The following is a 14,468-nucleotide window of genomic DNA, read 5'->3' as shown; positions in this document are numbered from 1 at the left end:
TTTACATTTTCAGCAAATCAAATATTTCAACACATTCTTAAATGTAGATAAGGAAATATAAAATGTTTAAACACAATATTCTGGTTAATATTTTAATTATAGAAAGTTGGAAAAATTACCATCATCTCCACAGCAACTATGCGCTGGTCACAGATACATTAAATATGTATGAACATTAGATTCAATTGTCTGAAACTGCCATAAAAGAATTGAGCGAGGCCTAGCTTTGAGCGATGGAAATGCAGAGATTGGTTCCAGCTGTGTGCAGAAGCAGGTGGATCCCCATCTCCACTCAGCAGAGGAGTAGGCATTACCCAATGGGAGTGGGCTGCCTTCTTGTTCCTCTGTAATACTACCCCTTACCTTTTTTGGATGGAATGTTCTATGGAACAGCCCCTCCTCAATAAATAGGATGGTTTCAGATGTGCTCTCTGTCTTTACTCTGCCTCTCTTGCTTCCCTTAGAGGAGCTGAGGCCTAGGAACTGTAGCAGAACCCCCCAAAAAAGGTATTTTCTCTGTCTCTGTGTGATTATTTTGTGCCAACCCAATTCACCTGGAATGACCCTGATTAATTTAGTTATGTGTTGCGGCATTCAATCAAAGCAAAAAACATGAAATAAGAACTAAATTTCAGCTATTGTCCACCTTATAGGTTGAAATTTAGGAGCCCCATTAAACCATGAATTCCAATCTAACTTATTCTTGGTTTTAACATTCACTGGGATTAATATACACATACAAATATATGCACAAATATATACACTAGGTAAACATCACAAAGTAAAAAAGAAGGAAGGAAAGCAAAGGATTAAGAAAGTTTCTTCCTAAAAGTTAATGAACACTTTTATGATGGCCCACCCAGTGGCAGTTCTTTCTTTGTGGATTTATGCAACCCTCAGCTAGTACAGTATTCATTCAGCTCATGTCTATACCACCTTTTCCATTATCTGTACTTTAACAATCTTTTTAACATTTGACTTCTGTCACACTCCACTGAAAATTCTTTTTGGAAGTTGATGAAAGAAACAGAAAGCAAATTTAAATATTTTGTCTTCTCTTCTTTGTTCATTTCTTGTCAGAAGTCAACCTCAAAAGTAGTGACTTCTAAAACTCCTGAGTATTCTACCCAACATGCCATAAATGGTAGTTACTTGAAATAAATTTACATATCTACTGAGAAGAACGACATGTGGGGATATACCAAAGGTTACAATCTCCTTAACTTTCCCTCTCCACAACTATAAGAATCAGAATATTATCAATTTTAAAAATTACTATGAGAATTAGCTCATAAAAAGCATTTAACCACAGATACTTTATTTTGAACCTTAGTTTTCTCATGGATCAAAGAATCCTAATACCTACAGATTGAATGTTTTGTGTCTCCCCCCAAATCCATATGTTGAAACCATGTCTCCAATGTGATGGTATTTGGAGGTGGGGCTTTTGAGGGGTAATTAGGTCATGAAGGTGGTTAATGATATGTAAATTTATTTCAAGTACTACCATGTTGGGTAGAATACTCAGAATTTTTAGAATTAAAAGTAGAAGTCACTACTTTTTGAGGTCATCTTCTGACAAGAAATCAACACAGAAGACAAAATATTTAAAACTGCTTTCTGTTTCTTTCATTAACCCTCATGAGGATTAATGCCCTTATAAAAGAGAACCGAGAAAGCTCCCTTGCTACTTCTGCAATATAAGAACACAGTATGAAGGCACCAACTAGAAATCAGACATGCACCTTCAATTGAATCTACCAGTGCCTTGATCTTGGACTTCCCAGCCTCCCAAACCATGAGATACAAATATCTGTTATTTTCAAGACAACTGTCTACAGAATTTTGTTAAAGCACCTGTCATGTAGAAAGTCCTCAATAATTCACTGTTGAGAGCCACAGCCGAAGGGGCCCCAGCAAACTTCCAGCTGCCAGCAAACTTCCAGCTGCTGGCTGATGATTGGCTCACAGCGGCCCCAGCAACATCTAGCTGATTGGCTCCTCTGGGGTGATGCTCATTGGGCTGTTTCCCTGCCCTTTCAGACCACGGAGCTGCTCATTGGGGGACTTTTTTGGCTCCGCCCATGTGACTCAGCCAATCGGCCTCAAGAGCAGGAGGATTGCGGGAGGTGGAGAGAGGCTTGTTGGAGAGAGAGGTTTGGGTTGTTGGAGAGAGAGGCTTGTGGAAAGCCGGTGGTGGCAGTTGGGGCTCTGACGGTTTTTCCTGAGAGGCTGTTTTGTTTGGCGTGTGTGGTTCTAAAAATAAAGTTAGTTTCTTTTGACAAGTGGCTCCTGATTATGCCCAGCCAGACTGCGGCAATTCACCAGACCTAACTATTTTTTGCTAGTTTTTTTTTTTTAATATATTTACATATGACAGCAGAATGCACTACAATTCATATTAAACATATAGAGCACAATTCATCAACCCTTTCTTATCTTATATCTAAACTGCTATTTTAAGATACGTGATTATTTTTAAATCAAATGTATTAGAAGGTGACTGGTTGAAAGAATAAAACTCCCAGTATTCAAATAAACTTGTCATTTTTTTTTCTGGCACTAATACAACTTTCTTATGAAAAACTACAATTACATTTTTAATATAGTATACACAAATTATGAAATTAATATGTCTTTTGCATTAGAATTTATTTATATTTTTACCTTTTCTTCTAGTTGGTCCTTCAAACACTGGTATTTTAGCTTTAGTTTTTTGTTCTCATTTTCATTCTGGGTTAATTCCTCTGTAAGTTTCTCACACTGTGATTTCAACTTCTCTAGCTGACAACGATGGACTTTAGCCATGTTCTTATCTTCTAAGTTTTCTGCCTAAGACAAAAAAAAGGAAAAAAGAAAGTCCACTGGCTGTGACAAAATTGTTTCAAATAAATAACACAATTTTCAGTGGGAAAATAAAACTTTAGCTCTCTCAAAGTACTCATACAAAGAAATTAAAATAAACATATACAAAATGTTCTTTGCATTTATTCAATGACCCATTGACGGACAGCAAGTATTTACCAAATGACAAGTACTGTAGTAAGTACTAAAGAAAACAGATATGAACAGAGAAAGAGACAGAGGCAATCATCCATTGACAACAATAAATGATAACAGTGGGGGCTGGGGGACATGGCAATCAAAGGAAGTGACTCCAATGCTGAGGGATAGGAGTTATTAGAGAACTATTCCCCAGAAGGGAAATACTATACTAGTTTTCTCAGCTGTAAAAGAAGCTTAGCATTCCTGTTCTTTCTAACTCAAGGATTTTAGGAGATAACTGTATCCTCCCTATACAATACAATTATTCATACAAATCTTGGGTGCCTACAAAGATCATAATAGCCAAGAAACTAAAAGTTAATATTGCAAGACTTTATTTCAGCACCAATAGGGTAGTAAAATGTCTGCCTAAGACAAAAAGAAGAAGAAAGGGAAGTCCACTGGCTATGACCAAATTGTTTGAAAAAAAGTAAAATAATAAAATCCTGGAGTTAGAGCAGGAATGCTAAGCTTCTTTTACAGCTGAGGAAACTAATCAGTCTGAAGTAGCAAAAATTGATATTATTAAAATATCAATCTGTATTTGGATATAATCAAAATTGTTTTAAAAGATAAACATTAGGAATAATCGGGACTGGGGTGTGGCTCAAGCAGTAACACGCTCGCCTGGCATGCTCGGGGGGCTGGGTTCAATCCTCAGCACCACATAAAAATAAAAAGATGTTGTGTCCATCCAAAACTAAAAAATAAATATTAAAAAAAAAATTCTCTCTCAAAAAAAAAAAAAAAAAAGACATTAGGAATAATCTATTCTGTACATGGAATTCAAGAGTGGTCCAGTATATAAACCTAAAGAATCTTAAGATAACAATGCAAACAGCAGGTGTCAGAAACTTCTCTAAGGCATTTTGTGTACAGTTTGTCTTTATGTCACCCTCACAAAAACTAATCAGGGAGACAAAATTATTGCCTTGTTGACTCCTGTTTTGAGGCTGAAGCAGAAAAAAGTTAGTAAGTTACCCAAGGTAAATAGTGAGGAAATGTAGAGCCAGGATTTGAACCAGGAATTCTTTCTAATGTTTGTGTTTCAACTACTCCATCACTCTGCCACTCAAAAGGAACAATATCATAAGTTTTTTAAAAGCCATCTGGGTGCAACTTTCAATGCTAACTGGCCATACATACAGTTACTAAAAATCTATAAGCAACTACATATAATATGTTTAAAATATGTGTGTTAATGCCTAAAATGTACCTGCTTCTTTTGCTTGTATAAGTTTATTATGTGTGTTCAATTAGGTGTATAGGAACATAATAATTGAAACAACTTCCTAAAAGGAAGAAGTTTTGTGAGTTTTAGACAGAATCTATATTTTATTTACTCCACAAAATTCACCTAAGACCTGATGCCACTTTGAATTAACTAGGGAATTGATTTTTTTTGAGCAAGCCTATAATCACAGCCCAAAAATAAATTTACAAAATAAAGTCTCTCATCAGGAAAATTGTTCAATTACAATTTGAAGTTTCAGTAGAATGCTTTTATTTTTTTCTTATGTCCTATAAAAAGCATAGGTAAACAAGGTTTCCCCCAAAGGTTGGTGATGTGCTACAGCCAGCTCAGATTCTCAGAAGACAAATGTGTTCCTTCTCCACTAACTTATCCCATGTTCAGAGATGTCTCCTTTGAAATCAACCTAGATGGGGATATTTATACCTCTGAGCTGGGCAAATTTTACCAACCAGTGATTTTTGCCCCCTGAAGTACATGCTTCTCCATACTTATTAGCACATCAATTCCTAATTAAACTAAAAACTTATTGTATTTTTTATTACTTTTAATTTTAGGATTTACAACACAATGATGTGTTCACAACAATCCAGTGATATGCAAGAATTTTAATATTCCTGATTTGTTGGTAAGATAAAAAAAAAAGGTGAAGTAACTTGATTAAGAACATATGGCCTAGTGATAAAAGTATAGAACTTCAATCCTGCATCTTTTGGTTCCAATAAAAAGCTGTATAAAATAACTTTGTTGAAATTACAATAAAATGATAGTCCAATATCCTGAAAATGTTCATAACAATTAGAACATGTCAGTAAAACACTTTAAATTTAAATATAAAAATAGGCATGAGAAAGGAGATTCTACATGAAGGGGGAAAGTACAACTAATTTGTACAGAGAAAAATATGGATAATGTATCAGAGCTTATTATACTGATAAAATAATAAATTATGTGATGCTGAAGGACACAAAAATGTAACATTTATAGAACTACTTGTCTAAAATTCTACTGTTCATAATTTAGTATACTAAATCTGTGAATATCTTTGCTGTCAACATTTTTTTACTTATCATAGATAAGTAAAAGTGTAGTATTATATTAAAAAAAAAAAAAAAAGCATAAGGTGGAGACTATTCCTTAGGGTAACTTTTTTGATACTACTGGGCCCTCACAATCTCTGGTCCTACGTTAGGGAACAGTACAACACCCCATTCAGACCTCAGTCTTTCAAATTAAAACAACAAAAAATGTTTACAGGTTCTAGAGGATCAGAAAACATGTAAATTATAAGTTCTTAACACTGAAGAAATTTCTTAAAACGCTTTAGTTGTTGTATTGTAAGTGAATTCAAAGCATTTCCTAAAGGACAAGAAAATCAGTTTTCTCCATGTTACATGGGGAAATTCAAACTAGGTAGATCCCAGAACACATTGGGAACAAATCCTCTGATTTTCAGTTTTTCAAATATTTAAACCCAACATCCACTGAGTATCTTGCTATATATGTGCTAGACGCTATAAGACAGGAACGTGGGTAAAAAGACCTGAACACCAGCAAACCAAAATATAAGGCAGCCTCCATGTGCTACACTGGAGAAACCAACGAAGAGCTATGAAATAAAGAGAACTGAGCAATTTATCCCAGCCTCTGCTGAGATTTATTCCAACTTTAGTGCATCTATAAAAGAAGTATAAAACTAATTGGGCCTTAAAGGTTTAGGCAAAATTTTTTCCCCTGCAGATCAGTGGAAAGGCCAAACCAAATAAAGAAAAAGCAATGAAATGAATGTATGGGGAACTGTTATATATATTTTATGCAGAGATTGGGGAATATAAAAATGCCATTAATGTGCACAAGTAAGGTGGGGCTACAGGAAGGAAGGCTGGGCTAAGGTAGAGACTTTGTTCCAGAGACAGTAAATAGTCAACATGGTTTTTGAGTAAGAAGTGATACATTTAAATACATATTTGAGAAAATACAATTAGGAGGTATCTGAGGGCTGCAAGGGAGAAGTTGGGAGTGAAAAGAGGAACTAGGTGAAAGTAGAGAAGCAACTTGGAGGTATGTCTAGGTAGTCTGAATTAAACAGCCCATATCCTTTTTCCACTATGACACATGACATATTCAGATCCTGTCAGGTGTCTGGCTGTACCACCAATACTTCATCTCCCACTCAAGAAAGCATATCTGAATGTGAGAATTATGTTCTTATAGAAATAATCCTGAACTTGCTCTAATTTGATAAATACTACCTCCTGGTTAGTAACATGTAGGTTATTATACAACCTAAATAACAGTAAGTCTATAAGCAACTACTACTCTGAAAATGGGCACTCCAGTATAAGAATTTCTAACTGAATAAATAACCTATCATCATAGATTTGCATCCCTTATTCCTTTGCCAAGGATACTTTTCCTTAAGTTTCAACCATGTAGCAGTACTTTCACACCCCAGCCTAGTCTCAAGCAGTTGATCTGTCTTCACAGCAGTTTTTGTCTTCACTGCTCATAAATTCCTCCCATCACTGCCCTATTCTACTTCAGAGACAAGAAAGAGAATTTCAGTCTCTTCAACTCCCAAGACCACCTCTTTTAAGTGTCCCAATCTTCCTGGTTTCCTTCATCTTTTCCTTCAGATAAAAAGATGCCTGGTTCAATATATTGAGTGCTGTTCACTCTATGTTTTAGCCAGTTCCCTCACATCTACCATGGACTTTTTCTGTCAATCTCTGCCAAATGGAATGACAACATTTTTACTTCTTTTAGTTTGTCTCTTACATTTAATATCCAAATGCCATAATTTCAACTGCCACAACACATTACTGGTTCCAAAATATTTCACTCTAATCTCAATTTCTCCCTCAACTCCTGACTCATTCATTATTTACTAAACTGCTGTACCAGGATGTTTATGGTTAATCTTAAAGTCCCTCCCATCTAACTCAATATGCTAAAAACTAGATTTGCCACCCTTCTCTCCAAATCTGTTCTTTCTGTATTTTCTATGTTGGCAAACAGCATCATTACCTACCTAGTCACCAGAGTCATTAATTAGTCATCCTTGAATCTAAACCTTTCCAGGAATAAAAATAATTAAGAACTCAGGCATTTAACCACATAGGTTTAAGTCCTATCTGTACCAAACTCCAGCAGTAAGTCTTTAGACAAGTTACTTAAAACTCTCATATCACAATTTCCTCCTCAGGGAGAAAATAATACCACACAATGTATCGGGATAATGTCAGTATTACATGAATAATAGCAGTCTCTGATATAGTTTGTTGCAAAAATGTTTGCTAGTAGTTAATTATTGTCCCAGTCAACCAATTAACATATAATATAGTTTATTTTCTTTTAGATCAGTTCCTTTTCATATCCCATATTCTACTTTTGTTTATACATTCATCAACTCTGAAGGATAAATATCATACCATGCTAAGAGCCAAGTATATGATGCATGGCATTTTTGGTCGAAAGGTGACGCCAGCTAGCCATTGAGATGATATGATTATGTTAAGATTTGCATTCATATGGATATTGGACTCCTGCTGTTCACCTAGGCAGGCTACTGGACTCCTGGAGAGTTCCTGTTGGTTGGGGAAGTACAGTAGGAGGGAGTTCCAGGGGAGGAGCGCTCTCTGCGGTCAGAGAGGAGGCCGCGTGGGTGGAAAAAATCTTCCTGGGCGCATACCAGACATTGGCGGCAGAACAGAGTAGGGTCGAAGAGCATGAGAAGAAGATTAACATTAAACAGGGATGAGAGGTGGGAGGGAAAGGGAGAGAGAAGGGAAAATGCATGGAAATGGAAGGAGACCCTCAGAGTTATACAAAAGTACATACAAGAGGAAGTGAGGGGAAGGGGAAAAATAATATAAGGGGGACAAACGAATGTCAGTAGAGGGAGCAGAGAGAGAAGAGGGGAGGGGAGGGGAGGGGAGGGGAGGGGAAGGGAGGGGAGGGGGGATAGTAGAGGATAGGAAAGGCAGCAGAATACAACAGACACTAGTATGGCAATATGTAAATCAATGGATGTGTAACTGATGTGATTCTGCAATCTGTATATGGGGTAAAAATGGGAGCTCATAACCCACTTGAATCAAATTGTGAAATATGATATATCAAGAACTATGTAATGTTTTGAACAGCCAACAATAAAAAATTTAAAAAAAAAAAAATAAAGTTTGTTCCTGCTTGAGTGGCTCGTGATTTTGTGCCCAGCCAGACTGCGGCAATACCATACTATATTTAATCAATATTAAAACATTTTTCACATTTTAACTATCTCTGGTTTGGATTATTTTATAGTTGATAGCATGTCTTAGCTTCATAGGCAGAAGGCAGTACTTTTCTTAGTAGATTACGACAATGATGCTTCTTAAAATTGATGCTTCTTAGAACCAGTGAACTATAATAAGGGTCTCCTCCCTACTCTTCCAGTCTCTGTTTTCACCTACCTAACCCAATGACCCTAAATCCACTATTGCCATAAGGCTACACAGGACAGGGAAAGAATCCATTAAATAGATATAGCATTCTACAAATGTCAGCTATTTCAATATAATTTCATCTTGCAGTTTAAATATTTTTAAAGTAGTAGTTGTCAAAAAATTTTTTAAAAAATATAACTAACCTCTAAATATTTATCTATTCATTTATCTATTTATCAGTATTTACAAGTTTCCAGAACTATTTGAGGCATTGGAGTTATAGCTATAAATACAACAGACTCAAATCCCAGTCCTCATGGAGTTTTCATTCTAATAAAGGGAGAATAACAAAAATAAATATGTAGTATGTAATCTGTATTAATATAATAATAAGTACTCAAGAGAAAAAAAACAGATTAGGGAACTTGGATAGATTTATCACATTCCTGACAATCATGATATCAAATGATTGCCCTTCACAGTGATAACAAATGCCATAGCACCTTAGAAACAGTCCTCTAAATAAATGCAAAGTCTCAATTAGGCATTTATCTCGGCAACTTTGATTTGGAACAGAAAGGGTAAATCTTAAAAGTCTTTGTTTTACATAGCCCATAAGCTGATCCACGTTAGTTACCATACTAATAAGAACTGTGGTTACAGCATCTATGGCCTTGACAAGTCTTTGCCTTTTATATTTTAGGAGGTCATAAATGTTGAATGAGGGCACGTTTCAGGTCTACCACTTACTGCCACCTCTACCTTTCCTGAAATCCCAAAATAGCTAACTGTTCTTTTAGAAGGGTTTCAATACCCTAAAATAAGTACTCCCGGTTGGCTGCTATAGGTCATTTCAACCTGGCCAAACAGGCATGAATAAACCTCTTTACTGTTGGTTTTATCTTCCCTTCAGTGCTTGGGAATACAGAATGATCTCTAAAAGTTTACGCTTTATTAACTTCATGAGTCACTAAAATAAATTCCTTCAGTATTACCAAGATAATTCAGCACAGGTACCTTTAATGTCCTAATATGATTCTCTGCTTCACTCTTTTCCTTCTTAAAGTGCTTCATCAGCTCCTGGATGTTTTGCTCATGTTTCGTTTTCACACTCTGCAGTGATGATGTGAGATCTGCCAGCTCCCTTTGGTGAACGTCTCGTTCTAGCTTTAACTGTGTAATGATGGTAGCTGTTTCATCATCCCTGGATTTTGATTGGGCTGTGAGGTCAGCAAGATCCTTAAGCACTGCTTTTTTGGCTTTTTCTTCCTCAGCCAATTTATTAGCCAGATCTGCTCGAATGGCACTCAAATTCTTGATGGACTCCTGCATCTCAAGAAGTCTAACTTTGTCCTGGGCCTGGCTCTTCTTTAGCTCTGCAATTTCTTCTTCCAGGTGAGCCTTCTCAATTTTTATCTGACTATGACTCTTATTCTGCTTTTTCAGTTCACCTTCTAGTCTATGAATGCTGTCCAGGGAATTCTTGACTTCCATCTCAAGCTCAGCTTGATGAGACTTAACATCATTTAGTTTCTTCTCCTTAGAGCAAAGCTCTTCCTCTTGAAGGGCACGCTTGGTTAAGACCTCATTCAACTCCTTTCTAAGATTCTCTACCTGTTGCAATGCTGCATAAAGCTGACTTTTCAATTCATCCTTTTCTTTTAGAATCTGATGGGTTAAGAATGTAAAACAAAACAAGTTACTATAAAATTCACCATAGACTGTCAGGTTAAAAAGTTTATAAGGATAAGAAAAATTCATTTTAAAAAGTCATTTTTAATGAAAATTATTTTTAGGCTAGAAAAGGGGAGGCTATATAATTATCCTGAAACAGTCTCATACTGAAACATGTTATTTCAGATTTTCATTATCAAAATATATTAATCCATGATCACAAATACTTAAGTGTAAGATAAATTGAGCAAAGGAATGGGGAAAGAACAAACTCCTATTATGATTTATTAGAGATGAAAATAATATTACCTAACATAACAATAAAGTGCACAAAAATGACACACCTTTAAAAAGAGATATATTTGACACAGAGATAGAATATAGGGAAGTATATACAAATAAAATTTAAGAAAGTTTATGATGTAATAAGCCCCAACTAATAAATCAGTGTCAATATTGACAAGAAATACACCAATATACAACTGGGCGTCTTAAAGCCACAAAAGGATGAAATGAGATTAATTTATGATTCCAATATGTAGGGAAGATTCTCAAGAGAAAGGTTGCTAACTTAGTTGTTTATTATCCCCTGCCAGCTTCACCAGTTAGGGATTACATGAAGGAATAGAGGCTAAGAATTAATCATCATGGTCTCTGATTCTCACTACCCAATCATCGCAAATGAAAAAGGAGGTAGCCAATGAAGCCAAGACTGTGGTCTCTACAATACTGGCTCCAAAGACCATCTCTCCAAGTCTGTCCTTGCTTACTGATGCTCACCAAACCTTTTCCTTTTTTTAAGTTTTATTTTTGGCTGACAAATATTGCACGTATTTACGGAGGGCAAGGTGATGTTTTGACATGTGAATCACTATGTCTTGAACCAGAAAATAAAATTAATAGTCATTATAAAATAAAAAATTACAATGCAAATATATGAAAGGCACTTCTATAATACACTTCGGTATGAAACAATTAATCATAAAACATAATGAGTCAATCATTCAAAAAAGTAGTTTCCTTAAGTCTATATTCAGTTTAAACAGGGAGAAAGAAAGAACACCAAACTAATATAAGGAATAAAAAAGTGATTAAGTAGTTGAGTTTTGAGCAGAAAAAAACTGAACTTAATACTCAAGTCTAGCTATTAATAGTCTATGGACTTGAAAAAAAAAAAAAAAAAAAGGTCATTTATCCTCCCTCATAGAAACAATAGTTACTTTGTGCTATGATGTAGCACAAAGGCACTCCCCAGATGCCAATGCCATGCTCCTTGGACTTCCCAGTCTCCAGAACTCTGAGCTAAATAAACTTCTGTTGTATATAAGTTACCCGGTCCATGATACTCTGTTACAACAGCAAAAAATAGACAAAGACAGAAAAATTGAGACCAAAAGGTAAGTCTGCTACCGTAATACATACATGAAAATTTTGGAAGTAGTTTTGAAACTGGCTAATGAATAAAGGCTAAAAAAATTGGAGAAGCAGGATAGAAAAAGCCTAGATTACTCTGTTTTATGCCCTAGGGCCTTATGCAAGGCAGAAATGAGAAGTGATGAACTAGGATACTTGGCAAAAGAAATATCTAAGCTGCAAAACATTGAGGCAGGGAAGCCATGAGACAGGAATACCCTTGAGACTCTCAGAAGATGAGCGACCAGCATGCAAAGCCACAGAGGCAAGGCTGCCAGAGGTTTCAGGGTTCCAAACCTCCCAAAGTGTCTAGGAGGCAGCACACAGAGTGAATAATTATTCTCCAGCTTTAAAACTTAGCTTTTCTCTGTTGGATTTTGGACTTACTTGGGACCATTACCCTTGTTCTCTTACCTATTTCTCCCTTTTGGAATAGGACTTTCTATCCATGCCTGTAATAGCGTTGTATTTCAAATAGACAATTTGTTTTCATTTCATAGGCTCATAGCTGGAAGAAATTTGTCTAAGGATGAATTGTGTCTTGAGTCTCACCCATATCTGATTTACATAAGACTCTGTACTTTGAACTTTTTAGTTGACACCATAACAAATTAAGAGATGAAAGTCTTTTGGAATGGAATTAATCTATCTTACATGTGAGAAGCACATGGGTTTGGGGTAGCCTGTGAAGAAATGCTATGATTTTACTATTTCCTCTAAAACGCATAAAAGTTTTAATTGTCGTCTTAAGAGTTAGTGTCTTTTAGAGGTGATTAATCAGGGTTATGGTGTCACAAGTGATCAATATTACTATCACAGGAGTGGGATAGGTATCTCAATACTGAATTTCTAATATACAGAATTTCAATACAGAATTTCTGTCTCATGTTTGCTTACCCTTCCACCTTGTTAGGACACTGAACAAAGGTTTTCACCACATGCCTGTGCCATGTTCTTAGATTTGCCAGCCTTCAGAACCATAAGTCAAATAAACCTATACTATTTATAAGTTACCTATTCTGTGACAATCTATTATAGTATATTAAAAAAAAAAAACAAAAAAAACCAAAGACAAGGTTCGTGTGATTAGTTTAGGGCCATCTAAGTAATGTCCTTATCTTCAACTGAACGGTACCATATATAATCATGAGATTAGCATCATATTCATAGATCCCAGGAATTACACTGAGACATCTTTGGGGGCAGGAAGGTCATTCTATTTACCCCATCGAAGAAAATGAAAAGTGGCTTTAAGAATAACAGGAAAAAGACTTCTTAGGTGCAGGAATTAAAATTAAGAATCAATAAATCAAATGGACTCAAACTAAAAAAGTTCTTTTCAGCAACAAACAATCTATGAGGTGAATAGAGAGGCTTCATCTTGGGAGCAAATCTTTACCCCTCACACAGATACAGCACTAATCTCTATGGTATATAAAGAATTCAAAAAGTTAAACACCAAAAAAACAAACAAACAAAAAAAAATCAATAAATGGGCCAAGGACCTGAACAGACACTTCTCAGAAGATGATATACAATCAACAAATATATGAAAAAATGTCCACCATCGCTAGAAATTAGAGAAATGCAAATCAAAACTACTCTAAGATTTCATCTCACTCCAGTCAGAATGGCAGCTATTATGCATACAAACAACAATAAGTGTTGGCGAGGATGTGAGGGAAAAGGTACACTCATATACTGCTGGTGCGGCTGCAAATTGGTGTAGCCAAAATGGAAAGCAGTAGGGAGATTTCTTGGAAAATTGGGTCTATACCCAAAGGACTTAAAAACAGCATACTACAGGGACACAACCACATCAATGTTTATAGCAGCACAATTCACAATAACTAAACTGTGGAACCAACCTAGATGCCCTTCAATAGATGAATGGATAAAAAAATGTGACATATATACACAATGGAATATTACTCACCAATGAAAGAGAATACAATCGTGGCATTTTCAGGTAAATGGTTGGAGTTAGAGAAGATAATGCTAAGTGAAGTTAGCCAATCCCCCCCAAAAAAACTCATGTTTTCTCTGATATAAGGAGGCTAATTCATAGTGGGATAAGGAGAGGAAGCATGGGAGGAATAGATGAACTCTAGATGGGGCAGAGGGGTTGGAGGGGAAGGAAGGGGACATGGGATTAGAAATGATGGTGGAATATGATGATCACTATTATCCAAAGTACATGTATGAAGACATGAATTTGTGTGAATATACTCCGTATACAACCAGAGATATGAAAAATTGTGCTCTATGTTTAATAAGAATTATAATACATTCTGCTGTCATATATTTAAAAAATTAAAAAATAAAAAATAAACATAACACTAATAAAATAATACTATTATCTTAAAAAAAAATAAAAAGAATAACAGGAGAGGGGCCTAAAAGTGAGAGGAGGTGGCTTAAATATAGTGATTAGCATTTGGAACAGAATATAACCCACTAATCATGAGTAAAGAAACTTCCAGGAAGTTCTAAAGATTAAAATTATATTTTCATGATGAAGTTCTATTAGGTAAAACATATTTGATTACAAAATATTATGGTCTCCTAAAGCTAGTTTACACAGAAAGTATAATTTTCTCACATTGTAGGAAGCCCTGAAATAGGACGATTCTGAAAAGGTTCTTTGAAACTCAGAC

The 14,468-nt window shown here is 35.6% G+C and overlaps 1 protein-coding gene across 4 annotated transcripts in view; it reads right to left on the bottom strand.

Annotated features, from left to right (window-relative positions):
* Cep128 (centrosomal protein 128) overlaps positions 1-14,468 on the bottom strand; it is a 410,851-nt gene that overhangs the window by 262,465 nt on the left and 133,918 nt on the right. For all 4 annotated transcript variants that reach the window (XM_046440733.2, XM_046440735.2, XM_058577821.1 and 1 more), the window contains exons 16-17: positions 9,742-10,392; positions 2,668-2,832 (exon numbers count right to left, since the gene is read on the bottom strand). In XM_046440733.2, coding sequence (XP_046296689.1) covers positions 2,668-2,832; positions 9,742-10,392 — 816 coding nt within the window. The remainder of the gene's footprint in view (positions 1-2,667; positions 2,833-9,741; positions 10,393-14,468) is intronic.

Source organism: Marmota monax, unplaced genomic scaffold, assembly GCF_021218885.2.
Source record: "Marmota monax isolate L192 unplaced genomic scaffold, Marmota_monax_Labrador192_F-V1.1 WCK01_AAM20220418_F8-fsc00017, whole genome shotgun sequence".
NCBI classification, from domain to species: domain Eukaryota; kingdom Metazoa; phylum Chordata; class Mammalia; order Rodentia; family Sciuridae; genus Marmota; species Marmota monax.
This window is presented reverse-complemented; position numbering and strand designations above follow the sequence as displayed.